We start from the raw sequence: 27,229 nt of genomic DNA, 5'->3' as shown, positions 1-27,229 counted from the left end.
CAATCAAGTTTGGTAGAGTCGCTTTGAGGTGCTTTTGTAACTCACCTCAGCAGTTTGATGGTTTGGCCACGAAAGCAGGGCAGTCCTGTATCCAACATCAGGGTTACCAAAGCAACCACCGCATCCATGTACGGCCTGCAGCCCATAATCGCAAGTTAGAGTAAAAGAATGACTTTAGGGCTGCGAAAAGGAGCCACTTACAAACACACACTCCTGTGTAAACACATACACACACAGATTCACTCTCTCTCTCTCTCTCTCACACACACACACACAGTCCCACAGTCACATAAATCACCTGTGCTCACAGCCCATAGATCTTACCTGACGGCCAGGTAGCCACGCACACACATCTCCATAAACCATTTGAAAGGCGTGGCCTCCATTTTCCCTCCCATGATCATCACCATCTCGTCAGTCAGTTTAATATCTGGCTCCCAGCCCAGGTTCCCGCCCGGAGAGCTCTCAAACATGAAGCCAAAGTCTGGAGAAAACAAAGAGAAAATGCGCGGTTCACATGTAACCAGAGCGTAGAGTATTGAGTCAGTGAGTGAAGAGGACAGGTAGGGGTTAGGAGCTGACCGATGTGGATGAGGTGACCCTGGCTGTCCAGCATGATGTTTCCGTTGTGTCTGTCCTTGATCTGCAACAGGAAGAGGAGCAGGCTGTACGCGGCCATGCTCCGGATGAAGTTATACCGCGCCTGTCGCAGCAGAGAGAGAGAGAGAGAGAGGGAGAGAGAGAGAGAGGGGAAGGAATGGGTAAAGCAGAGAGATTGGTTAACCTGTGGCAGGTAGTAAGCTGCAGATTTTTTTTTTTTTTTTTTTTTTTTATGTAGGTATGAAAAGCTCATCGCCGACTATAAAGACATGCAAGGCTGGTCTTACCTTCTGAAAAGCCAGCGTGGACTCGTCACCATACTGATTCCGGAAGTAATCGTACATTCCGAAGTCTGTCTGCCGTCCGAGCTGATCCCGCGACTTGCAGTCAGGGATGCACTCAATAACGCCGCACTACAGAATGAGACATTAACGGATATAAAAATAGTGATATATTTAAAAGAATATTGCTTTAGACATAAAGATGTGCAACACTACAGAGGAATTCAATTTCAGTCTTCCCATTCTAGAGTACAGAAGGCAATCTTCCCCCTGGAGAGCTACAGGCTAAACAAACTTTTGCTCAAGTTCAACACAAACACACCTGATTCAGCAAATCAGGGACCCAAATGAACCTCTGGAAAAATAGATTCAGGCGTGTTTAATAAGTGCTGATACAAACTCCCCTTGGCAAGCAGCCCTTGGCAAGAAAGATAGCCCAGTTTCTTTTCTCCTCTAGATTTACATGGCTATAGCACCACCTAGAGGCTGGAGGGAGTATTCACACTTTCCCAAGGCTAGTTAAGGACAGTGATTGAAAATTTCTTGGACTCAGAGAGACGTTTCAAATTCTCATTTGTGTGCAGTTTTGTACCGGTGTTTGGCCCTGGCCCACAACCCATAATACTTACCCCAGGTGCCGTGGCAACCACTCTGTATGGAAACACAAACAGATCCAGTCCCACCAGCTGAAAGATGTTCTTAAAGAGACCTATGATCTGCAGAGCCAACATGTCCTGGAGGGCAGGGGAGAGTCCGAGATTAGTTTTACGCAGGGGGGAGAGACAGGGAGGAGAGAGGAGGCGTGGAGAGAGGAGGCGTACCTGTCTGCAGTCATCTCCTACTTTGAAGATGGCTGCCTGCCAACAGATCCTCTGGGCCTCCTCTTTACTGTTGGCTTCATCCAGAGAATCCGACCGGCACAGCAAACCTACAGCAGGACGAGACAGAGCCATAGACACATCGCACACAGGCTCGTTTAAGATCAGACCAAAAACCGACACAGACACAGTAACTACATTGGTACCATAACTAGATTCGGTTCCTTTTACATTGGCACTTGTGTCTCATGAAAGAACTACAGGACTCGAAAGCTGACGGGGAGATTTCTGAAACGAATTATGTATCAGAGTGTGCCCTGAGTTGGTGTTGTGTTGATACCTTCTTTTTCGAGCTCACTGACTCCACAGCGTTTCACTTTAAACTTGGCTAAGTAAGGCGCTTTGGCGGCACTGGAGGGAAAAATAAAACAGAGAAACAAATGTAAACAAACAGAAAGTGTGGTGAAACATACGAGAATCAGTTACCGGAAAAGAGAGATGCTTGTAGTGTACAGTACCTTTGCATTGGTGTTCCAGATTTGTAATCAATGTCCAAGACAATGGCCTCTGGGTTACTGGGCAGATAACAACCTAAAGCAGATTTCACAAAGCATTGGTTTTTACCCACCAGCAGATCTCAGAACAGCAGATGGTATCAGTGTGAGACAGATTATGCAACATTTGGCAAAGACTTAAAACCCTATTGCACAGAATAACAAAATTAGTTTTATCTCGAAGATAATAACCATTATGACAACGACACTAAGTTTATAAAAGCTGCATATGCAGATTGTGAAGATGAAGATGAAAGTTTTAATGACGATGATGATGATGATGAAGATGAAAGCGATGATGACGATGATGGTGATGAGAAAGGTGAGTCACCTGGCTGGACTTTGATATCAGACAGGGCTCTGAGACATGCCCTCTTCCTCTCCTCTCCTTTCGGAATGGGCCTGAGGAGGACCAGGAGAAAAGCAGCCTGGAGTGAGTTTATCGCAGCGACAGTCATATCATAGACACAGACATAGATGGAGGGGTCTGTGCCCCCCCCCCCCCCGGGCCCCCCCCCCCCCCCGGGCCCCCCCCCCCCCCCGGGACTACCACTGAGACACTGCACTGCAAGGTCATAAAGCAGATACTCGACGATAATGAGGGTGAAGACAGTTGCTATTTTGATACAGTTATGTTCTCATTTAGCTTCACCAGACAAAGAGAAACCTGATCCTGAAATGCAGTTAAAAAGGGAATCTGGTCCAGGAATCACACAGTCTTGGTCTTTGTCTTGAAAACCAAGCGTTTCATTTAGATGCCTTTAATGTTTAAATCTTCAGCTAATATACGATATGGCCAGATGTGAGAATGACAGGGCTTTAAAGATTATGTACCAAAAATTAAGGATGTGTGAGGATTTGATTTGGTAATATTCAGAGTTATTCATGTTTCATAATGAGAGTGTGTTAGTGCATATGTTCAGTGACCGTGTTTAGTGACATTTGGTGTGTGGACTCTCTGGATGTTTGGCTGAATGTGGCAGTTTTGATGGAGAGTGACAGAATGTTGTGAATTAACAGCTCATACTTGATGATTGCGGACACGTTGGTGATCTTGTTGAAGAAGTCAAACTCTCTCTGGTAGAAGTCTTTAGCTGGACCAGATAAAGAGCCAATGATTTCTTCAACCATCTGCTCCAACAGCTCCCCGATATCAGCTACAAACAGACCAACACCCGCCCACACACAAACACACACAAACACACACACACACACACACATACATACAGATATGTGTTGCATAAGAACACCCCAGGAGGTCCGAGAAGCGAGAGCAATGGTTGGAAGAAATAAAAAGTGATGAGGTGCTGAACGCTCACGGTCTTTTTGGTGTCCCTCTTCATCAGAGAAGATATTGGTCTTCATGTTCCAGATGAACTGATGAGCTAAGAGCTGGGACTTCTGAGCCGCCCATAAAATGTATTCCCTCACATAGCCCATCTGTATCAATACACACATATATAAACACACAGAGACAATGCACTGGGTCAGCCCAAAGAATGAAATAATCAGTTGTTTTTTCATAATGATGAATATGATGTGAATGACTGTAAGCTTTGTCCACACAGAGCGTGAAGCATGAAAACAAACCCCAGAAATATCGACGGAAAATAACTGTGCAGTCAGAGCTGTTTATTTAAAAATCACACACACCCACATATGCTTAATTATTACTTTCTAACTCTTTTACACAGAGACACATACACCGACATACACGTACTCACACACATTCACAAAGGCTTTTTCTACCTTGTCATAGCGTAGAGCCTGGACTATTTGAGGGATGTAGAACAGAATGGCATCCTGGTACAACAACAAGAAAAAAGATGAGTTGACTCACACCTGCTATACACATTAGTATTTAAAATTTCACACTACACAAGTCTGCACAGTCTTGAAATGCGTCACCCTAAATATACAAATACACATTCACAATTCTATCCCATTGCTACAGATTCAATTCATTTTAGGAATGACAGGTCTCCATCTTAGAAATGCCATACATGGTTTTTGAAGAAGACTACTGAACTACTGAAAAAAAAAATCATTTTTTAGAGCACACCGCCTGAGAGAAAACGTGTTCTAATCAAATCCGAAAAATCAAAACTTTTATTTCAGGAAGCGGCAGAGAGCGCCGTGACGTGGGGGGGGGGCCCTGCCGTACCGGTGGGAAGGAGCGGAGAACTCGGACGGCGTACTGGGCGGTGAGCGGGTGTGGAGGGTACATGCTGGAGAAGTAAGACAGGCCCGTGGGAGGGTCCGCTGGGGCCCAGCATAGGATGTGGCTCAGTTCAGGAGAGTCTGCGTCGATGGTGTGCCATGTGACCAGGAACTGCAATCACACACACACACACACACACAAATACACGATATATAAAAAAACACAACATCAGAATAGAGTAGGGCATCAGCTAGGAGTCAATGTCATAGTAGTTTTGTGTCGTGGTAGTAAATTCTGTATTTAGGGGCTGGAATAGCTCTAAATAAAGCAATAACAACTGGGGGACTCATAAGGCTGAACCTAGGCCATATGTCAAACAAAGAGAGCTTTACAGTGAACTGAACCTAAACCGGACAGTGGTCAAACACACGGTGACATTTTTAACAGCTGAGGGACGCAAATGTTTTTCTCCGGTGAGGCACGAGAGATTTTCATCTCACCTTCACGGCTTCCGGAACATCACAGACTGCTCCGGGGTCCAGTCGTACCAGGCGGGTAACTTCCGTCACGATAGCGTCAGAGTTCTTAAACCTGCCATGAGACATTTTAACGCATATCATAATCACGCCGCCCATACTACAAACCTATGCCTCAACCACAGTTGATTAGTCAAAAACAACCTCCCTTTTGTTTTAACTAGGTGATAACACAAGCAATGTTAAGAATTCAACCCTGTAGCAGTCTAACAGCACAAAGGCTGATTACAGCAATGCTTTGAGTGAAAGGAACTGTATGTCGATGGTTTTTTTTTTTTTTACATGGTCAGATTTGAAGCGTCACAGTGTTGGGCTGGGGCGAGGTCAAAGCGAAATACCTGACAGGCAGCTGCAGGGCGAGGTAAGGTGATATGCTCCAGGCCAGGTTGACATTGTCCTTCCACTGTTTCTCCGACAGGGTGATGTACTTGGACCTCCAGTTAGCAATGCTGGTCTCCACGGACTGCTCAGCAGAGATCTGCAGCTCCTGCGTGCCCAGTGGGTTATACCAGGTCGTCAGGCGCTCCACCTCACTGGCCTATAGATGGAAACAAAGACTTAAGGCTATGCAGAAATTACATATTTGTATAATATATTGTATTGTATATTTGAATAAGCGTGAAAGTTCTGGCAGTTGGATGGATGGATGAGTGGATGGATGGCTGGATGGATGGATGAGTGGATCGATGAGTGGATGGATGGATGGATGAGTGGATGGATGGATGAGTGGATGGATGGATGAGTGGATGGATGGATGAGTGGATGGATGGATGGATGGATGGATGGTCTGGCTCACCAGCAGGGCCAGAAGTAGCGTCCGTCGCTTCATATAGTACTTGTGCAACTGAGAACCTCTGTTACTCTTTTTAGAGAGACCTGCGGCAGTACACAGAGCACAATCAACCATATACTTCAATGAGAGATTTTAAATGAACACATAACATCATGACAAATGAGTAGAAATTAGAACCAGACAGTCAAACAGAAAATCTCTACAATCACAATTATCCATCCATGTGTGAGAATGACCTTTGAAACTGCTAGAACAAAATGGAAATTTTTACATTTTGTAAACAGCTGATATGACTTTCTGATTCTGACTGTCTGACATGCATAACATATTTTGTTTTCTCTTATTAATATGAAAACCTACACATCACTCCAACCAAACAACTGAATGATGTGAATAGAAGAGACAAGTCAGACTGGCCTCAGGCAGCTAGAGAGGAAATTCAGTGGGACAAGGAGGACAGGACGAGTCATTTACAGCGTCTCTGTGTGCGTGCGCGCATGTGTGTGTACCTGATTTTTTGGACAGGGTGGACAGACCACTGGACAGCGGGTACGTGTTGATCCAGCCCTGAGTGACAGGTTGTTTGGAGCCGACCGCGGCATCCAAACTGCTCCGGGAGTCTGTTACCGCGACCACAGACAGGCTGTTCACAGACACATCCTGAGGATCTGAATCACACACACACACACACACACACACACACACACACACACACCATTCCTCATCACTGTTCATCTTCATCATCATCATCTGCACCTACATCTACAGATATGACAAAGTGATGAATCTGAGACAACTACTCACAGTATGTAGAGTTTTAATGTGAGAGGAAAGGTACCAAAGGTAAACTGTTCTAGTCTAAAACAAGTGGAAGGTTCACAGGATACTATCATTTTTTGAACGTTAACAAAAACAGAGCCAGACAAGGCTGAGCTTCCAGGTCTTGGGTTAGTTCAGGGTTAGTTTGTTCACCTGCGGTGAGGGCTAAGGCCCAGAGGCTGGCTAGGGTTTGTGAACTGAGGGACAGAGGTGAACAGACAGGCTGATTACCGGGTGGGACGAGCTGGTTGGCTGTGAGGTATTTCTTGTCTGACAGAAGGCAGGCGTAAAACTTGATCATGATGCTGATGTCCTCACGCAGACGTTTCTCAGGCTGGGTGGGGAACTTTGGAGGCACACTGAGAAAAGACACACACACACACACACACACACACACACACACACACACAAACATACAAACATACAAACACACACAAACACACACACACACAAACATACAAACACACACACATCCATCACAGAATATGCAAAAGTTATGTATCATGGTATGTTTAAGAGTGGGAGAGAAGGAGAGAGTGTGTGCACACACATATGTCCATTCTTACCTGAAGTAGTCAAACGCTGTTGAATAGATCTTCTCTCTGAGAACATTGCGTATGGTGGCATTGGTCACCACATCAGCATGTAGAAGAGTGAGTCCTAAAGTCAGGAGCCTGTAACACACACATACACACACACACACACACCATACAGACAGAAGTTACAGTTGGGTTTTGATATTGAACGACTCTATAATTTTACTGAAAAGGAAGCCATACTATGAATAAGAGCAAATCTACACAGCTCTTATTGGAGTTTTTATCTATATGTGCTGTAGATGAGCATGTGAGGTAAATGGCATATGTTTGGTGCTTGAGTATGAATGTGTTTCTGTGCTGTTTGTCATACCTGAAGCGAGGGCCTATGGCAGCAACATGACGGTTGAGGCAACTCTTTGGTCCTCCTACGCTGAGTGACAGCGCCCTCTGCAGGAGACCAGTGAAAATCTCCACTTGATCTGCACTGCAGTACTTGGCAATCTCAAACCTCTGCACTAGAAACTATACATACAGAGAGAGAGAGAGAGAGAGAGAGGGAGAGGGAGGGAGAGAGAGAGAGGGAGAGGGAGAGGGGGAGAGGGAGAGAGAGAGAGAGAGAGAGAGAGAGAGGGAGAGAGAGAGAGGGAGAGAGAGAGGGAGAGAGAGGGGGGGGGGGGGTGGGAGAGAGAGAGAGAGAGAGAGAGAGAGAGCGTGAGCGCGAGCGCGAGAGCGAGAGTGAGAGATGAATACTTGTCCAAGAGTTGGTGAAATAAATGTAATTACTCAATTCCTCAAAATGACACAGAGCAATTTCTGATTCCGGTGCTCAAAAGAAAGCAGTTCAAAGAGACTTCATCTGACCTCTTGAATTCAAAGAAAACGAATGGCATGTTGTATAGCGTATGACGTAAGCGGACGTGGTGTATATTCAGAAAATTAAGATGGTTTTAAAACGTGTCGTGCTGGGTCAGGCGGCGGGTGTGTGTGTGTGTGTGTGTGTGTGTGTGTGTGTGTGTGGGTGAGCTTACCTCTATCCACAGGGAGTGTGGCGTGACGTCAGGAGGCCGAGGGATTGGCTGACTCTCCTCCGAGGCGGCAAGAGGATCTGCCTCTTTTTCTGCCTCTGAAAACAAGCCCATCTTCAACTCCACTGTCATCTGCCACGCTCCTGCCATCTCACGCATAAACTACATACGCACACACACACACACGTGCGCACACACACACACACAGTACACACATAGTACACACACAAGACACACACAACGCACACACAATACACATAGTTGAGGTTTGAGCTGTAATATGGGTCTAATATTGAGAGACGTTACAGAGGTGATGGATACATATCGAGTTACCGGCACTTCCACTCCGTTGCGAGCAGCGAGGAACCACTCCCAGCATGCAATGGCTGTCTCCATGCCGTGCTCACTGAACATCTTCAGAGGAGACCAGCACAGGTGGTGCAGGAGCTGAGGATCACAATCTACACAGAGAGAAAATACGCAAGCACAAATACATCATTCACCTGAATGACTCTTACAACAAAGTCTTTTGTCTTTGTGTGAGTGTGTGTGTGTGTGTGCGTGTGTGTGTTACCTTTAGTGCTGATGAGTAAGGCAGTCATTTTGAACATGCATTGCGTGAAGGCATCTGAGTCTTTGGCTTCCAGGGCTTCAGTCATCTGAGTGACCATCAGTCTGCTGAGATCTGACTCACTGTGGGTCACTTGGGCAAACTGCAGCATACCTGCCACCTACACAAACACACAGAGAGAAACAGACACACCCACAGACACACACACACACACATACACACAGAGGGGGAAAGAGAGAGAGAGATTGTGACACCAACGCTGTAGATGTTTATTTGCAATGACAGAATGCACAAAGACACACACATAACGAGACAAGACAAAAGCCCTTTTACCTCTCCTGTGTAGCGGTTGCGCAGGTTGAGGGAGGCCATGAAGTTGGAGTAGTCCTTCTTCACACAGGTTGGTCTCTCTGTCAGCTGGGTCACCTGTGGAGGTGGGGTGAGGGGGGGGGGGGGGGGGGGGGGGGGGGGGGTGGGTTCCAGGGGGAGGGGTCAGAGATTCTCATTCTCCACTGAGACTATTCCATAAGGTATTACAATAAAACTCTTAAAATTCAACCCAATAATGTGATTCTTTAGTATGAGAGAGTAAAGCATTGGTGACTCCTTTACTGAGTGGCCTCAGCAACAGGGCACACATCCTGATGGACAGATAGATAGATAGATAGATAGATAGATAGATAGATAGATAGATAGATAGAGAGAGAGAGAGAGAGAGAGAGAGAGAGGGAAAGAGAGAGGGAAAGAGAGAGCGAGAGACTTGAGCATCTGTGTAAGAGAAAGAAAGAAAGAAAGAAAGAAAGAAAGAAAGAAAGAAAGAAAGAAAGAAAGAAAGAAAGAAAGAAGCCGACGGGGGAGACTGTGTGAATGTGAGGTAAAGGGTAAAGGAAGAACAGAGGCAAACACAGGTGAACGTGAGTGGGTAGGCGTCAGCGCGAGTGAGGCTCTGCGGACGCTCGTGTGCTCTCACAACCAACCTGAGGGAAAGCGGCCTGAGGGGAGACAGGGGGAGGGGCCAGGTCATGCCACACCCAGCGGGCACCATTTACCCCAGCAACCAGCCCCGACAACCAGCCACACAGCCAGGCAGTCAGGCAGGCACACACACAGTCAGGTGAGTACACAGTCGAGCAGGTAAGCACATGTGGTGGGGGGGGGGGGGGATGGGTTGATGGAAGTTTAAAAAAAATAACAACATAAATGAAGCCAATGACAAACACTGAACACACATGTATGAATGGATACGAATATGGACACAGATGTGGGAATAAATATTTGACATTTTCTGCATTCACAACCACATAAACATACACCAGCATTCAAAAGAGCACAATGAGTCAAGACCTTAAACACATACAGTGACACACACACGCACATAAGGTTATACACATAAACATGAATAATTCTTCCACATACACACACACACACAAGTGCAAGCTGGAACACAAACAGCGCAACACACAGACAAGCCTTAGGAATGAGACAGAGGCACTGCCGTGGCGACGCTGAGGGAACGTTAGGGAGACGTTAATCAGTTACGCAGTCTTTGTCGACTGCTGCCTGCATTCATTGACCTTCACAGAATCAATATGTTCTACTGCTGGATTTGTGGGCTGGTCATTTGACTTTGTCATTTTTGCAAGGAAAATAGGTCAAATTCACTATTCATTCCACTGCAAAAAAAAAAAAAAAAAAAGATAAATAAAAAGCTTTTCTCTATGGCAGAGGCAAAATTTCCAGAATGTTTTAATATAAGTGAATTGATTACTTCTGCAGAGGGCACAGCACTATATTATACTACCGTCTCTACAGTAACAGATGGTGAAGTGCGTGTAAAGTGTTTAAATTAGCCGATGAAACATTAAATCCGTTTAAATCAAATCTTATTTAAATAGACTACTGATTACTTCCATGAACTGTGACTGATACAGTTCCTGATGTTTAGCTGAACTCTTACCTTAATCTGTTGTCCAATAACCTCTGCGATCTACCATATAAGCACAACAGTAATGTGACCCCGCTGAACTAAGGGAAGCTAAGGCATTAATGTACTCATAATGTCCTGTTTTATTTTAATGCATGGACCCACACAGTGTGTGTGTGTGTGTGTGTGTGTGTGTGTGTGTGTGTACACATGTGTGTCCATGCTCACCCCCAGTGTAGTGCTCTGGCGGTTATAACCAGCAAAGTTGAGTATGCTCTCTGTGGCCATAGCCAGACCGGTGTGCTGAGACAAACCTGACACCCAGTTCTGATGCTTATTCAGATACTCCTGCAGGAGATAGAGGGAGAAAAGGAGCGAGGGAAGGGAGAGAAAGAGAGAGAGAGAGAGAGAGAGAGAGAGAGAGAGAGAGAGAGAGAGAGAGAGAGAGAGAGAGAGAGAGGGGGAGAGTGATTAAGAGGCCAGCCCAGTGCACACTCTGTGCTGATTAAGGACTCAGTGTCCAGTGGTTCATGTGTCACTGTGTAACTCACCTGTAAGTGAGACTTGGTTACAGAAGGAGCCCATTTCATCGCCTCTTTCAGAATCTCACCACAGCGAGCCGCAAAGTCCTTCACTATGCTCTTCACAACAACAACAAATAAAACCCCCACATGCAACAGTTAAAAACAATACAATTACACATTTACCACCAGGTTTATTATATAGTTTATTCCTATCTATTAAAAATAAACGGCAAATATTTATCTGTCATGACCACACTTCAAAAGTGTGACTATCAGAAATATCTTTATGGGTGGGGGGTCCTCAGTATGACAAAAGCAGCTACTTTTTTCCCCATCTTTCTAATAAATTCATAAATTGTAGTGTAACATACTTCTCGTGCCTCGTACGTGTCTGGTACCATGATCCGATAAGGTGTGTCAGGAATGTCGTAGTAAGGCTGGTCCTTATGGATATCCTATCCAATGAGAATCAGGGAGAGTCATTTGACATGTTCTGGCACCCAATCACAGCCACAAGACTTTCGATTCCTCATGAGTGGGTTTACCAGTTTCATAAACATAGTTTTAGTGCAGGGATCAAAATGAATTAAAACTAAAAATCCAAAGAATTCTGAGTGTTGGCTGATGGGAATTGTAGTCTCAGTGGGACTAAATAGTCAGTTTGGCTTTGTAAAATGGCAGACTGGGATAGACAGAAGTGAACACTCACAGCACTCAATGACAGAGAGAGAGTCTGCAGGATGTCCAACATAGTTTTTAACACTCGTCCACTCCACAGCAAATGGGGGAAACTGGAAGAGAAAGATTAAGAGAGTGAAAGAGAACAAGAGAGACTTACACAGCAGATCAACGGAAAAGACAAAAAAATAAAGACGCAAGAACCATAAAAAATACTCGTATCCCGAAACCCACATCTCCTTTTTCAAGATCTACTCTTTAAACTCAACATCATGGACTGTAAAAACTGGGATTTTTTATCAGGGACTGCACACAGCGCTGAAGGAGGACACAAAGCTGAACGGAAGCTCTTTCTCCTGAGAGTTTTGTCTTTCTTTTAAAAGAGACTCACGTTTCCGCCAGTCCTGAGAGATACTTGTCTGCAGCTCTCCTGATCTTTTTCTGCGTGTGATTGAAGTTCACCAGCAGGAACTGAGCATGGCACTCCAGTTCTTCCTCATGTTCTTTTGTCTTCGTCTGAAGAGAGAACATGATAAAAAAAAAAACACCATTTCTAGGGCTGAACATCACATACACTATCCATTATCACTGGGCCTCACTAATACAATAAACTCATTAAGTTAAAGTGACTGAATGAATTATACTAAGAGAGACAGTGAATTAACTTATGTCCTGTTCTCCTCTTTTTCCTATCACTCGCTTGGTGTTTTAGTGTTTATATTAATGCAAAATAAATATGAGTAAAACAGGTTGAACTGAAGTGACTTCAGATGAGGATAATAACTGAAAGATGAGGGAGGAAGGCATGAGTAGAGAGATGAAAACTTGCTCACCTTTTCAGCCATCATTTGAAGGAAAACCTCAAACACCTTATCGCCTACACATATCACACAGTGGATCATACCTACAGAGAATAGGAGGAGGAGTGAGATAGAGCAAGAGAAAACAAGAGTAAAAAAAAAAAAAAGAAGACAAGGAGAGAGAAGAAAGGATGAGAGATTAAGGATGATACAAAAATAACACATGCAAAAGGTGTATTCTAAATTCCAGCTAGAGAAAAAAAGACTTGGGGAATTACCTGACTTATCTTTCTGGATGGCTTTGTCCTCGTAGTACCTGAACATCACTTGGAACCGGTCAGGATCGTTAGAGTGCAGCATCCTGAAATTTGCGAGATGAAAGGATGAGGTGTACACATTATGACAGCGGACCGATAAAGGAGTGAAAAGACGACTGAACATTGCGAAAAGGGGAGAGCGCCGGGAGAAAGAGAAAGAGACATGGCTAACCTCATGTACTCCAGTCTGTAGACAGACAGTAGGTACGTGGACATGGCGAAGTCCAGTTTATTAATGAAGGTGGCTGTCTCGGGGGAGGGGTCTAGCAGGTTAATTATGGTGCTCCGCAACTCGCTAAGCTCCGCCTACAAAAAAAAAAAAAGGGATGCTTCTGATGTCATATCTTCAAAGGATGCGAAGAATCTGATGTACGTGGATATTAAAAGAATGAAGTAAGAATGAAGAGTGGCACATGAGGTGAGTGAAAGAAGGAATGCGACAGACAGGAGACAAGGACAGACTGATGAATTTTACCGGTGTGACAGTGTCGTTTTTGAGAGCTGAGTTATACTGGAGCTCTGAGCGCAACGGTTCTCCACTGGGGAACGTGAGCAGCGGGGACTTGGTGGCAATCTCACACACTCCCTCGTACCATTCTTCTGGCCACAGTCCTAGTAAACACACACGTACACACACAAACAAACAAACACACAAAAAAAATACACACCGTCATGACACTCAAAGCACACGAGATTCTTCATGTACAAACATTCAGAGAAGTGCATATGGAAAACAGAGCAGTTTCAACAGCTTTCAAGTTTATATTCTGTGTGTCGTTGTGTCATTTTACCAGAGCCTTCCACAGCAAAGCCCATGACAACAGAATAGAGCCAAAAGTCCCTGAAGAGCTTCTGCAGGCGTGGTTTGGCCTCTTTAATGGGCGGCAGCCGGCGGGTCAGCTAAAGTCAAGCAGAGAAACAAATGCCAAAGCACTTTTTTAATGTCGTGGAACGTTGTCAAGATGAGGGACTAAATGCCAAAGTAGAACCGAATGTTCATGTAAGTCCTACGCCTACGTGAGTCCTATTTGATCCTACTCAAACATTTAAGGACGTTGAATAAATTTGACGTCTGGACCAAACGAGTAATTTTTTTTTTTTTTTTTAAGGAGGGTGCTGGAAATAGCGTGCGCAGGAAGAGTTAAACATTGCAAAGGAAGAATTGCGTGGACACTATTTGAACTGGAGACTGTTTGAACAGCACAGGCCGACATCAAAGTCCAGCAGAGGGGAACAGCTGGACAGAAGACAAACAGACAGAACGCAAATTCCCATCACTACAGAAAAAGGATCTGGTAAGTAACGGAGGCTCCTTATTGGTCTGGAAGATCTTGCTATATGATTATTATATTAGTAATACTACAATAAGTTTATTAGTATGAGTAGAATGCCTCTAGTATCAGAAAAATATATTTCTGTTGTGCTTCTGTTCTCATAGCCATCTTTAAAACGACAAATCCACTCAGTAGCCTAATTCTATCAATCAATCAACGTAATATTATGTTCCTGCCTACTTTGTGATTTCAAAGGCATTTAGTGAGTTTTAAGCATACGTACTCACAATCGCTGGTTTTAAAAGAAATAGATGATGAGATACGTGTTGACACTCTATTTAGTCTATTTTGAACTGTCTTAATACAGTTAATCACAGCTGGTCAAGCAGCACTTTAATGTTTGAAGTCAAGTCATGAGAGAATTGTAAAGTTTTCAAGATTTTGAGTCTTATCTAAGAGCGGAAATCATTTTGTCCGCAGTATTTCCCCGGGGATGTTGGTTCTCAAGTTCATAGCGACGGTCTCTCTCCTGACCTGCCCAGTTCTGGCTGGAGTGAAAGACCTTGACTCACACTTCAGTTTTCATGACCCAAACACCGGAGAGCCCAGGTCTGTGGATCCCAGAGGTCTTCCTCTAGGAGGAGAGACCTTAGATATGGAGTCAATCCCTCTGGACTTCCATCGTGAGAACACTGTAACCAATGATTTGACATTGGATGGCTTTGAGGAGGAGGACTATATCGATTTTGATAAGATTCTGGCTGAAGGCTCGGATGACTACGACGAAGGTGATCGGATCGACGAGCTCCCAACCCCTTCTCCTGACCTTGACCTGTCCACCGAACCCTCCGACCCCAAGGTTCGCCGGGCTAAGCTACTTCGCCTCTTCCATGGGCGAACGCGTCTCCAGCGAATCAACGTGGTAAATTCCCACTTTGGGTTTCGTCTTTATCGAAGCCTCCGTAATCACTTGAACCAAAGCGACAACATCCTGCTGGCTCCTGCCGGGATCTCCATCGCCATGGGGATGATGGCGCTGGGTGCTGGTCCGTCGACCCAAGAACAGCTGTACCAAACTCTGGGATTCGCAGAGTTTGTCAACGCCAGCGTTCACTACGACAACTCGACCGTGCACAAGCTCTTCCGCAAGCTCACTCACCGGCTCTTCAGACGGAATTTCGGCTACACGCTGCGCTCTGTGAACGACCTGTACGTGAAGAAAAACGTGAACGTGTCCGAGGGTTTCCGGGCTGACGCAAAGACGTACTACTTTGCCGAGCCACAGTCGGTGGATTTCCGAGATCCTGCGTTCCTGGTGAAGGCCAATTGGAGGATCCAGAAGATCACCAAAGGCCTGATTAAAGAGCCACTAAAGAGTGTGGATCCCAATATGGTGGTGATGCTACTGAACTACCTCTACTTTAAAGGTAAACAGACCAAGAAGTAAAAGAGAGAACTACTCTACAGACTAAAATATATTTGTCAACTTTTTAAACTGATAAATGAGATTAGGCAATATGGACAAAATAACATGAGGAAGTAGCTCAAGTGACCTTTCTAAACAAATAATCAATAATATGTTCATCTCCAAATACTTTGTGTTCTGCATTTTGCCTTTAAATGACTGATCAACCCTACGTAATGGCGCCTACACGCATTATTACAACCATTTACAATACATACAGTGCAACAGCAAAATCACCCATACACATCTTAAGTTATGCTTCAGTAAAGATAGTCAGATGCCCTAAACAGAGAAATGTTTGCTATAGCACTGTTATTACAGCATTTCATCACAATGTAATTACACAAAAGAGAAAAGAGCCTAAAAAAATAAGTCTCTCTCTCTCTCTCTCTCTCTCTTTCTTTCTTTCTTTTTTTCAGGTACATGGGAACAGAAATTCCCAAAAGAGCAGACTCATTATCGGAACTTTCGCGTGAATGAGAAAAAGCAGGTGCGCGTGCCAATGATGCAGAACAAGGGCAGTTACTTGGCAACCGTCGACCACGAGCTGAACTGCGACATCCTGCTGTTGTCCTACGTGGGAAACATTAGCATGCTCATCGTTGTCCCGCAGAAAATCTCGGGCATGAGAGCTCTCGAACAGGACATCTCCCCTACCGTCGTCGACAAGTGGCTCAAAAGCATGACTAACAGGTAAAACAAGCTACGTAACAATAAAACACAGAACTTGACAACCACCGAGAACCTTAGGAACATGACACTCAGCTATAGCATGGAGTACCAAATGATGGACAACAACAGGTTGATTTTTATGTTGTCGTTGTCATTGATGTTCTGTACGAAATAAATAGTGTAAAGTCAAGAATCTGAGGAAAGGAGTGCTCTCTTCTACATGTTTTAGTTGTAATAACCTTACCTGACATTGTCAAGTGAAAAGTACCGGAACTTTTTTGAAAGACTAAGAGTGCTACCCTTTTCCTTTAGGACACGTGAAGTGGTATTCCCTCGTTTCAAGCTGGAGCAGAACTATGACATAATAGAACATCTGAAGGAAATGGGTCTGACCGAGCTGTTCAACCACAAGGGTGACTTTTCCCCCATGACTTCTGAGGACATTACCATCAACTGGGTAAAAACGTTACTTTATCATTTTATCTCTCACGCCATCATCATCAATCATCATCATCATCACTCCCACAATAGCAAATATGCTTCTCTCAAACAGCCAATATGCTGTCCCAGTTAAGCTGTTTGTTACAGGGTTTTTAACTTTGTCACTCATGTAGACTTAATCACTTTTATATTTGTTGCATTAAGCAACATTGAGTCATAGTTTGTTTGTGAAAAACAAGTTTGTGGATATGTTCAAACTTTGGATCCATGACTTACTGAACTCACTGGCCTGAGATATTGCAACATTTTAAACCAACATCAACAGTACCCTTGTGTTCCCCCCTCCCTCTCTCTCTCTCTCTCTCTCTCTAGTTTAAGCACCAGGGTACTATCACTGTGAATGAGGAGGGAACAGAGGCTGCAGCCATGACTCACATTGGCTTCATGCCTCTTTCAACACAGACGCGTTTTGTTGTGGACCGACCCTTCCTCTTCCTCATTTACGAACATCGCACAGACTGTCTCGTGTTCATGGGCCGAGTGGTCGACCCATCACAAAACTAACCCTGCGCGCGCACACACACACACACACATGCAGGCACGCACCTACGCGCGCACACACACGTGCACACACACACACACACACACACACCTACTGACTCATCCTCAAGAGCAACTGATCTTTCACAAATATACACACAAAAATGTATAAAAAAAAAAAAAAAAACAACACATACCAGATTAAGAGATGGAAATCAATCCGTGTTGAATGAGTAAACATGGAAAGATTGTGTAATGGAGCTATTTTTGCTATGTGGCAAGCTACACCTTTGCGCTATTAAACATTTTTATGTTTTGTAATCAAGACATAGAAGAGTATTTCCAGATTGTATTTGTCATAGATACTCAGTGTTGTGCAATTTCTATTTTCGAATTATTAACAATTAAACTCACATTCATCAACGAGACACAGACAAGCACATAAGGGCATGAACAGTCATAGCTGACAGAAAGAGGGGGAGAAAAAAAAAATTTACACAGGTATGCTTTTATACCTGCGTTTAACCATTAAGTCCACATTAACGCTAAAATAGACATAGCTTTGCTTCATGGACACCACCAAAAATACAGCGTTTAAATCGTCTGAAGTATGCCTCTGTGTAAGGCTCCTGTAGTGTTGCACACCAACGGTGAAAATCAAAAGTCCTTAGGTACACCAACGTTCACCGCCTCGTTTTGCAAGACGGGCAAATATTTGTCGGGAGAGTTAAAATCTAACCAGAAGAATGTTCGATTGGGACAAAAACAATCAGAGGCTGTTACCAGCGATATCACAGGTTTTCATCGAAAATCTTTCACAGATCTTTGTCAACGAAGCCTTAATATTGTCACCCACAGAGGGACACAGACATTAAGTATAGATCTGATTCTAAGAGCTGGCAATAATGTCAAAGCTCCCCATCTCCACTCGGTAGCTTAACTTTGTCCTTGGAGTGAAGTATGGTGCAATTTTGGATGCGTTTTAAACTACAACCCAATGACAGCTTGCGTGGTAAGTCTACTGACATGATGTAAATAAATTATTCAGTACATGAAACATGCTGTTAAAGAACACATGGCCCCAGGCAATGCCAGAGAAACTGATAAACTGTACAAAAATAAAGACTGTTTGTGTGATCACTCACCACAGCAATGACTGGGATGAGAACGCCAAGGTTTCCTGCGCTGCTGGAGGCCTAGAGCGGTTAAAATAAATAGAGTGGAAATAACAGCCCAATATATTTCAAATGTAAACAAAAACAACGTCATTTGATGCACGAGTATTTTGTGTGCTTGCAATACATAATTGCAAACTGCATAGATCTGATCTCACGGACACTGTGTTCAAGAACAGTACCAAACCTCACTGTTAATGTATATATAGATTTAGCCTCTACTGACAAAAGTCTATATGAGTGCATATATCTGTAGTTAACTGCTAATTTGTATTGACTACATTCAAAACAGCATAAGAGCTGGTCTATTCAGAACCCATGGGCACGCACGCACACACACACACACACACACACACACACACACACACACACACACACACACACACACACACACACACACAAACACACACACACACACACACACACACACAAACACACACACACACACACCTTGAGGGCTGTTCCCTTGTCACTGGCACGTTCGCTAGCTCTCTTGCCCTCCAGGCCAAGTTGTACAAACAGTTCCAGCAAATTGACAAGCAGCTCGTCCACCAACTGCTCCCCCTGCAGGTTAGCGGCGATGTTAGCCAAGGCGTTGATCACCGCCAAGGAGCAGTGCCTGTACGGAGAAAGAGAGATTAAAAAAGACGAGACGGCGCCATCTGAACCGTTAATCTTCAAAACGGCTGTATCGCTGTCAGCTCAGTTGCTTGGGATGTTGTCTCATTAAATCAGTTCTTTTAATTCTGTGCTCCCAGACCAAACCGAAAAGACACAATTTTAAGTCATCCACGAAATGTTTTATAGCCTTCCTAAAGTACAACAATCAACGATTCAATTTCTAATCGACCTGCTTATCCGACACTTAGTTCTGTAATCTTGCAAACCGTCTCTCTTTCTGTCTCTCTCTCTCTCTCACACACTCACACTCACAGCCTTACCTGTAACCATGGTCTCTGTAGTCTTTTGTGGCAGAGTAAACAACATTGCTGGCTTTTACACTAATCTGCTGAAACAGGTTCCACACCTCCTGGTAGATGTATTGCTGTGACAAAAACATTAATGTTTTTTAAACACGGATCAAACAAAAGCTCTTAGCCAAACAGCTTTTTACACTAAAACCTTTCACAGCCCTGAGGGCCAACGGTGAGGCTTTGCACCGGTGATGCTTACGTTGCCCGTGATGACCATACAGCCAAGCTGGTCTATGATGAGCACGTCCAGCTGGGACGGAGGCTGGCAGAACTTCTGCTGAAGGATCTGGAGAATGGGCTCCATCACTTTTGGACTGTCCCTCATCGCCACGGCGATGTGGCCCAAAGCACGGATCGTGTGGTCTGGAATCAGGTGGGCATCCCTGAAGGAGCAAAAACAAGCGTCACCAACCATCACCAACATCATCATCATCATCATCATCATCATTATCGATCTCAAGATCAAGTGTGTGGTCGAACCTGATGGTTGATCTTACTTGTCATTCTCTTGGGAGATATAAAGTCGATTAGAGAGGCTAGCAAGGAAAGCCTCAACTATCACAGGATCCATCGTGAGACCAGCCTTCAGACACCTAAGACCACACAATAAAACGTTATTTTCTACCACCATTGGCGTTAGCGCACACATGAACAAACACAATTACTGCGTGACGCTTTTAGGAACTTGTGAAATGATGCGGGTAGATTATTTATATATAGGAAAAAGTAAGTGTACCTGCAGACATTGTCGATGGAAATGTCTCGGAGTTGCTCGTACATGGAGGGTTGGTCCTTCCGGTGAGGCAGCAGGTTGAAAGTCGACTGGGAATGTTCATTGGTCACATTGATCTTGATGTCTCCACCCCCTTAACCAGAGAGGACACAGTCAATATCACTATTGTATCAGGATATCGATTACACAGCAAAATGAGTTCAAAGGCTTTCTCCTACGTGCTGCAGTATAGGCAGTAGGCGATTTGTAGGGGGATGAGGGGGGACACCATCGCTCTTGTTAGGAAAATGACCAAAATGCATCCCCCCTGTTGAACTGTCATCCCCCTACACACTCTATAGAGTAGTGTCAGTGACCATTGGGACCATCCCCCCTGTTAAAAGATAACAAATCGCCTACTGAGTATAGACAATAAATCACTTGTGTTCTACCTACTACGGTACCTAGACATGTAAGTATGTGTGACAGACCGACGTTTTCCTCTGTGTTATGTGGTATTTTTGTGCTATGTTGTGGTTAGGACATTAATCTGAGTTCTGTATAGCTATTATAGGCCTTGTACAGTATCTGTGCTATTGGCAAAGTTAATTACCTGCGCTATACTGACTGTGGTACTTGTAAAGCTTAATCAACACGGGCGACGGCACCACCAGGAAGTCCTTGAGCGACGTGGTAGCAGAGTGAGCAATCACTGGAAAACGCTCACACAGCCGCCCAAGTCCCTGAGAGGGCGAGAGAGAAACGCGTAATTAACTTCAGCCTTTTAATCACCAGCTCTCGCTGCGTCTTTTTTTCCTCCCCCCCACCCCTTTCCCTTCATTACCCTATTTACTCCAGCAACCCCCCCACCGGCCAGCTATCTCTCAGTACCTGCAGGCAGCAGATGAGCAGCGGCATGTGTGCAATTATCATTTTGCTGGATGTCTTTGACTGCAGCTTCTCTGACAGTTTGGTGCACAGATTCTCAGCACCTAACACAGAAGTCGAGGGCAAACTTCATTAATATACATAATAACAGACAGACGCAGACTGACAGACAGCTAGCTAGATAGATATATAGATAGACAGATAGACAGACAGCTAGCTAGCTAGCTAGATAGATATATAGATAGACAGACACACTGAAGTACATTTGTCAGATGCTTTGTCACAGTTCAGATGTGCGAGTCACGATCTTATGTTACACAGCCATTGTTTGCTATTTTTGCAGTCTGGGAAATCTTGTTCGGCTGGCAGCCAGTATTTAATTCCCCTCCCACCTTGCTCATCTTTCACTGCCCACACCATGAGGTCCACACAGGCTGCGTTGGCCTGGCAACGCAACTTCAGAGGACTTGGTTCCCCTGGCAACCGGTCAGCCTCATGGAGCACTCTCTGCAACTCGGACTGGCTGCTGCTGAATTGCTCTAGCACAAAGTCGTGCACCTCCTTCACAAAGGAGGCCTGCAGATCTGACGGAAAAAAAAAAAAAGGAGGGAAGCGAGGTTAAGTCGTCTCACTCATTGAATCTTTAAAAAAACGGTCACAGTACAAGCACAGACACCCACGTTAATGCATTTTAAATCATGCAGCAGGCAAAGGATTGAGAGGCAACAGCAACGACAGTTCAAGACACTTTTCAAAACAGGAGGGCTAACAAAAGACACGCGTGTTCACTGACCTCTCATATAATATAGTGTATCCCTGAGCATTTTAAACATTCCCACATACAGCGGGTCACTGAAGGCCTTGTAAAACATATCCAGACTAGAATTGGCCTGGAAAACAAAGAGGAAGAAAAATGAAACATCTCCACCTTTAAAAAACCAAAAGATGAGGAAACAAGTACTAGACCTTTACAAAATACCCTGATTACGATCAACTCGTCTATGTCTGTTGAGGTTTGATAAGTAAAACAGGAAGTTAAAAAAGAAAAAAAAAAGAGTCTGCACTTAAAAAGTTTACTACTGCTGGTCAACTCTGCTGACACTGATCTCACCTCAATGACCTCTTCCATGGTGGCATCTAGGGTCTTCAAAAAGGAATCTGACACAAACCTCTTCACCTGCACACAGAGATGGATGACACTTATGACCTTTATTCTCTCACAAACTAGCCTCTCCCAAAGACAAAAAAAAAAAAAAAAAGCAAATACACCACAAAATTTCTCAACCATTAACATGACACCATACACCATTTGTTTCAACATGGAGTGCGCAATTCCAAAAAAAAAAATTCAAAATACTTTTGAGCTGTGTTAGCTTATTTCTGAAGCTGCAGAGAGAGTGTATCCAAGACCACTGGGGAAAACTGAAAACTGTGTGTAGTCACTGTTTGGCAGGTCATAAGGATTTGTGGGCCAGGGCTGAATAGCCCTGTTGTGTTTTGTACCATGTGTAGGAGCTGTCTAAGCAGCTCCGAGGGGACACTGATCTCCTGACCGCTGGCACCAGTGAAGAGTGGAGACACTGAGAAGCTGGAGCTCACTGTGGTGAAGTAGTAATCAGGGTCTAACGCACTGCCGTCCGGGAGATACGAACCTTTAAATAAAAAAAAAAACAAAAAAAAAAATCTTGTTATCGTCAATCATCATCAAGGTCATCAGCAACCTCGCCCTCATTATCATCACAGAGCTATACGAATACAAATACGAAATACTTTATTAATCCCGAGGGAAATTCAATTGTCGCAACAACACCATCAGCACACACCAAACACAACATAGAATAAAATAGTAGAATTTAATAAGAATATAAGTAGAATAAGTAGAATAAGTAGAATATAAAAAAGAAGATAAAATAAAGGTTGTTTCTGAACATGGTGCAGTAATTGGTAACGTAATACATAGCCGTAAAGTGAGAACACTGAGGTAGATGGAAGTTATTGCCATAGTGCAGGAGTTATATACATAGTACATAATGAATATAATGAATATGTCACAACGTATGAAACAAGTTATAGTATAGTACATTGCAGTCCAAAGCAGTACACAACTAAAACAGCTCTGAGCTTGAAATGAACCACGATGAATGGAATGGGGTGGAAGGCTTCATAGAACAACAACATGCGAAACAACACTCAAGAGTTATTTTCATTTGAACTGTGGACTCTGAAATCACTTCAGAAACGTTCGCGCTTAAGGGTCATTATGAGGATAACTAGCTTCGCTTGAGCTTAGAAACTGAGAGTGTCCCGTCACAGGGATCTATCGACGCGGGTGATGCAGGGCGTTTGAGGAGAGCTCGTTCCTTTATTCACCTTCAAAGTACTGCGGACCCGGAGCTGTAGGAGAACATGGGGAGGGTCCTCCTCTCTCAGGGCTGACCTGTAAATCAGAGACAGCAGTGTGTCTGAGTGCGTGTGTATGGAATAAATAAATGAATAAATAAAAACAAAAATAACTGACCAAACGAATAGGTACGTTTAGTGGAGTCGGCCGTACCTGTGTATCTGGGTTGGAGGTGCCAGCCTTACGTCTCAACGTGTCCCCCTGACACACGGCGAGCAGGGAGCTTGGCAAGATGGATCGGAAGTCATTGAAAGAACGCCGGCGAACCCCCTCTGTTTCCATAGCGACACGCTGAGGTGCCTGGGGAGACCCTCGCGGGAAGAGCAGGGATAAAAGCGCTTCGCCAGTGTGGCTATAGCGACCAAAGGCTCGAGTGACTCCCAGGAGGCTCGGTACTACGTACCTGCACAGGTAAACTAGAGAGAGACAAACATACGTACATAAGTAGGCACGAGTAGGCACATAAGCTATTTTCTCTGTGTATACTGCAATGTGTCTGGATCCACACCTTTGTCGTGGTTTTCGGGCGCTTGGCACATCTCAAGCAGAGACTGTATCACCTCCATAACAGCTTCCAAAATCTTTAAAAGGATTAAGTAAATATACAAGTATAAAGACTTGAAAGTCTAGAATGTGTGCGTGGGCGTGTGCATGTGTGTAAGAGAGAGACAGAGAGAGACAGAGAGAGAGAGAGAGAAAGACAGAAAGAGTCAGAGAGACAGAAGAGACAGAAAGAAAAAAAAATCCATGACTGACCTGAGAGCGCGACTGCGGGTCTCTCTGGGCAACATCAGACAGTAATGTGACCAGACAGAAACTAAAGTTCTCAGCCATGGGCAGAGTTTCTGTGGGGAAAAGTGACGTCAACTCAGCCTCTCCAAACACACCAACAAATTAACCAGTACATTGAAAACTCTCAGACATTCATGTAAGTGAATGAACGTACTTGTCAAAATGCTAAATCACTGTATGAGACAAGGATTAACCTACGTCAAAGTAAGAACAAGCATTTCAGTGTCATGAGTGTTTAATCGCTGATTTTTATCTGAGAGGCCATAACTGTGCAATTACCTTTGCCCCTCCTTACTGTCCAGTTTAGTATTTGTGTTCAGTTAAGATCAGTCTGATCATTAGGAGTGAGGTCGATAATGAAAAAATGCTTACCTCTGCCTTTCCTGGTGCCGGTCTCCTCCACCCATTGCACCCTGGGAAGCCCTCTCAGCAAGCTCAGGAGGTAGCCCAAAATCGTGTCTTTGTGCTGCACACATCAAAAAAGACAACATGCTGCTCCTGAAGCTACTCCAGGTTCTGCGGCTAATGAGAACTTGCTCTCCAGTCATGCAAATCACATCTACTGCTCATTTGCACCACTGGTACTATAATCATGCAATAGGTACAGACAAAACATGTAGGTTACATTTGCTAAGACACTTTTAGTGCTCATTAAAATATGACCCAGAACAAGTTGGAATGTATTGCCTAAAGTATTAATAATACTGGTTAATGAGCTAGTAGAAACATTGCTCACAAAGCATTAACATTTGAATAAAGTGGTATGAGAGGGGCGTGAGAGACTCGGGGGGGGGGGGGTGACTATGGCATGTTAGTATGGGCAGGAAAATGCTTAGTTTTGCCTAAAGTGGCTTACTCTGGTAGCTGTTCTAATCCTTCTGTAAGAACATCAGCTGATTTATCACAGAGCTCTGTTCATTAGAGCTTACCAGCTAACAGGCTTACAACCACACACCACACTCTCTCCTAAGCCACATATGTAAACCACCCACTAAATAAACAGAACATTGCAATATGAGTAATATTGACGTAAAATACAGTCAGGAGGTGATAAGGAAATAACTAACACACCCATTTCCCTCACTTTTAAACTTCTTTACCTTAAATTTTGTACTCACCTGTAAACCTGATTCTACCAAAAACACTCCCAGCGCTACAACTGCATCTCTGCGACGGATGTCCAGAGTGAACACCCCCCGGGCATCTGATGGGCACATGCATAGCAGCTTTTGTACCTGATAGATACAGACAGAGAAGAAGGAGAGAGAGGGGGACGAGTACTGGATTAAAACCCTGTTCTGAAGTCAGTTTTAGATTACAGTAAAGACTGAAGAATGTATCAGTGAGCAAGGGAAAAGCTGATAACAAAAAGGTTGGTTTAAACAGCGCTTTACCGATCACTAGTTTAAAAACTGGCACCACAAGAATTGAACTGGATTAACCTGTTGGGTATTCAGATATCATTTACTAGCACAACGTCGAGAAAAAGGAGATTATGAAACACTTGCTTCTCCCGTAGAGAGAGCGACATATAATGACGACGGAGTAAGGTTAACTGCACGCGAGGTGCATTCAAATGCATTCTTCTGTCACGCAGTTCCGCAACTGTCACAAATAGATGTCGTAAAGGAAAGCTTTTGTTTATCTTGCATGCTCCGCATTATGTCATATGTCAAATCATCTTGACTTCTTGCTCGCTTTAGGTTCCGATCACTTTAAAGCGTATCATCTTTTACAAGTTTAGTAAGATCTACTCTAAAGCGAATGAATACAAACAATTCTTCTGATAATATTTAATAAGATAAATGGGAGAATATACCTGGCATCCTGAGAATCATGAATTACATTACGTTTTTCACAGTAAATGAGCACCTGATAGAGTAAAACCCCGCCTCGCAAATTCACAGTGCTTCTAAAACTTGTAAACGGTTATACCACACCATTTCTCGTGACAAGCGTGCTGTACACCTGCAGTCAAATGATAACACCTGTCTGGCTGCCAGTGAAAACCGTGCAAAATGAGAGTGCGTACATATGACAAGTCTGTTGGGACAAAACAAATAACTAAACAAATAACTTCCAGTTAATGTTACAAATGCATTGTTAAACTACGTCTTTACCTTATCGACAGGTGCCGGCTGATGAGCTGCTAGCGACCGCGCTAGCGACAGAACTGTGTTGAAGTAGAACCCCCTCGTACCTCCTCCCTTCGTCGACATGTTTACCCCGTACCATCTGAACGAGAAAGTTGAAAAAAGATTGCAACAAATGTAGCCTTGTGGGCGAGGGAATCCGCAATACGGAAACTCGGACGGTTCAAACGGCACAGCGCGAACAGAAATTACTTCGAAATATGTGCAGGAGAAGATACGTCAAACTTGGATTTGCCTGTTAACTTTCAACTAAATATTATGTTCAGTCTTTTTAGTGTTTAGGAACAAAAACATTCTCATTCACAAGGAAGTAATCACACATGTGTTTGTTGACGTATCGTTTTAAATTTGTAACAATTTTAAATCTTCATATTCATTTCAAACAGCAACAGTTTAAAGGGTAGGATAACACTAGCGTATGTGGAATGAGAAACGTGCGGAATGTCAGCGGTCTAAATAAATGTTCATTTATAGAAAACCTGACTTGCAGGAAGATCGGTGGTTAGCTGTTAAAACTGCGTAGCACATGGAATAATTGTAGTAGATAGAAAGCACATCCTTTCAAAAGCTCGTTACAGGTACGCTGAGTCTACTACATTCAGATTATTGGAAATACAGCTAATCGCTGTTAAGTATTTTTACATTTTATCAGAGCAAATAAACATTACATTCTCAAAAACCGTCCAGATATCTAATCATCTTGAATATATAGTTTTGTATTCAAATAACCTTAACCTTTATAATAAAATTTTAAAGGGAAGGGAAGTGAGAATTAAATAGCCCGCGTTCTACTGAACACCTG

General features: G+C 43.9%; 2 protein-coding genes across 5 annotated transcripts in view; one reads left to right on the top strand and one right to left on the bottom strand.

Moving 5' to 3' along the window:
• Positions 1-26,505, bottom strand: part of pi4kab (phosphatidylinositol 4-kinase, catalytic, alpha b) — a 28,623-nt gene extending 2,118 nt beyond the window's left edge. Inside the window, exons 1-54 of one of the 4 annotated variants that reach the window (XM_030777088.1) lie at positions 26,395-26,505; positions 25,393-25,509; positions 24,647-24,740; positions 24,239-24,327; positions 23,991-24,063; positions 23,636-23,898; positions 23,452-23,518; positions 22,585-22,733; positions 22,193-22,258; positions 21,875-21,971; positions 21,474-21,665; positions 21,085-21,185; positions 20,807-20,936; positions 20,218-20,347; positions 19,979-20,074; positions 19,681-19,864; positions 19,449-19,552; positions 18,958-19,126; positions 18,478-18,528; positions 13,732-13,840; positions 13,416-13,552; positions 13,113-13,246; positions 12,902-12,984; positions 12,657-12,727; positions 12,215-12,339; positions 11,855-11,936; positions 11,517-11,600; positions 11,173-11,262; positions 10,850-10,969; positions 9,675-9,689; positions 9,031-9,123; positions 8,701-8,857; positions 8,460-8,587; positions 8,130-8,288; positions 7,472-7,623; positions 7,129-7,236; positions 6,794-6,921; positions 6,253-6,411; positions 5,747-5,826; positions 5,289-5,488; positions 4,915-5,005; positions 4,418-4,585; positions 4,003-4,056; positions 3,573-3,693; positions 3,281-3,410; positions 2,585-2,655; positions 2,218-2,290; positions 2,040-2,110; positions 1,703-1,809; positions 1,511-1,615; positions 888-1,013; positions 583-703; positions 325-484; positions 46-135 (exon numbers count right to left, since the gene is read on the bottom strand). In XM_030777088.1, coding sequence (XP_030632948.1) covers positions 46-135; positions 325-484; positions 583-703; positions 888-1,013; positions 1,511-1,615; positions 1,703-1,809; positions 2,040-2,110; positions 2,218-2,290; positions 2,585-2,655; positions 3,281-3,410; positions 3,573-3,693; positions 4,003-4,056; positions 4,418-4,585; positions 4,915-5,005; positions 5,289-5,488; positions 5,747-5,826; positions 6,253-6,411; positions 6,794-6,921; positions 7,129-7,236; positions 7,472-7,623; positions 8,130-8,288; positions 8,460-8,587; positions 8,701-8,857; positions 9,031-9,123; positions 9,675-9,689; positions 10,850-10,969; positions 11,173-11,262; positions 11,517-11,600; positions 11,855-11,936; positions 12,215-12,339; positions 12,657-12,727; positions 12,902-12,984; positions 13,113-13,246; positions 13,416-13,552; positions 13,732-13,840; positions 18,478-18,528; positions 18,958-19,126; positions 19,449-19,552; positions 19,681-19,864; positions 19,979-20,074; positions 20,218-20,347; positions 20,807-20,936; positions 21,085-21,185; positions 21,474-21,665; positions 21,875-21,971; positions 22,193-22,258; positions 22,585-22,733; positions 23,452-23,518; positions 23,636-23,898; positions 23,991-24,063; positions 24,239-24,327; positions 24,647-24,740; positions 25,393-25,509; positions 26,395-26,493 — 6,173 coding nt within the window. In that variant the 5' untranslated portion in view covers positions 26,494-26,505. Of the gene's footprint in view, positions 1-45; positions 136-324; positions 485-582; positions 704-887; positions 1,014-1,510; positions 1,616-1,702; positions 1,810-2,039; positions 2,111-2,217; positions 2,291-2,584; positions 2,656-3,280; positions 3,411-3,572; positions 3,694-4,002; positions 4,057-4,417; positions 4,586-4,914; positions 5,006-5,288; positions 5,489-5,746; positions 5,827-6,252; positions 6,412-6,778; positions 6,922-7,128; positions 7,237-7,471; positions 7,624-8,129; positions 8,289-8,459; positions 8,588-8,700; positions 8,858-9,030; positions 9,124-9,674; positions 9,690-10,849; positions 10,970-11,172; positions 11,263-11,516; positions 11,601-11,854; positions 11,937-12,214; positions 12,340-12,656; positions 12,728-12,901; positions 12,985-13,112; positions 13,247-13,415; positions 13,553-13,731; positions 13,841-18,477; positions 18,529-18,957; positions 19,127-19,448; positions 19,553-19,680; positions 19,865-19,978; positions 20,075-20,217; positions 20,348-20,806; positions 20,937-21,084; positions 21,186-21,473; positions 21,666-21,874; positions 21,972-22,192; positions 22,259-22,584; positions 22,734-23,451; positions 23,519-23,635; positions 23,899-23,990; positions 24,064-24,238; positions 24,328-24,646; positions 24,741-25,392; positions 25,510-26,394 lie in introns of all 4 variants that reach the window. The other 3 variants (XM_030777062.1, XM_030777080.1, XM_030777070.1) reach the window with 3 other exon arrangements.
• Positions 14,108-17,760, top strand: serpind1 (serpin peptidase inhibitor, clade D (heparin cofactor), member 1). Its single transcript, XM_030777100.1, has 5 exons — positions 14,108-14,235; positions 14,695-15,641; positions 16,099-16,372; positions 16,664-16,808; positions 17,165-17,760. Exons 2-5 carry the CDS (start codon positions 14,708-14,710, stop codon positions 17,354-17,356), a joined length of 1,545 nt encoding a protein of 514 aa, XP_030632960.1. The 5' UTR covers positions 14,108-14,235; positions 14,695-14,707; the 3' UTR covers positions 17,357-17,760.
• Positions 26,506-27,229: the final 724 nt, after the last annotated feature.

The sequence above is a fragment of the Chanos chanos genome, chromosome 1 (assembly GCF_902362185.1).
Source record: "Chanos chanos chromosome 1, fChaCha1.1, whole genome shotgun sequence".
NCBI lineage: Eukaryota > Metazoa > Chordata > Actinopteri > Gonorynchiformes > Chanidae > Chanos > Chanos chanos.
Note: the sequence above shows the minus strand (reverse complement) of the source record. Positions and strands in the feature narration are given on the sequence as shown.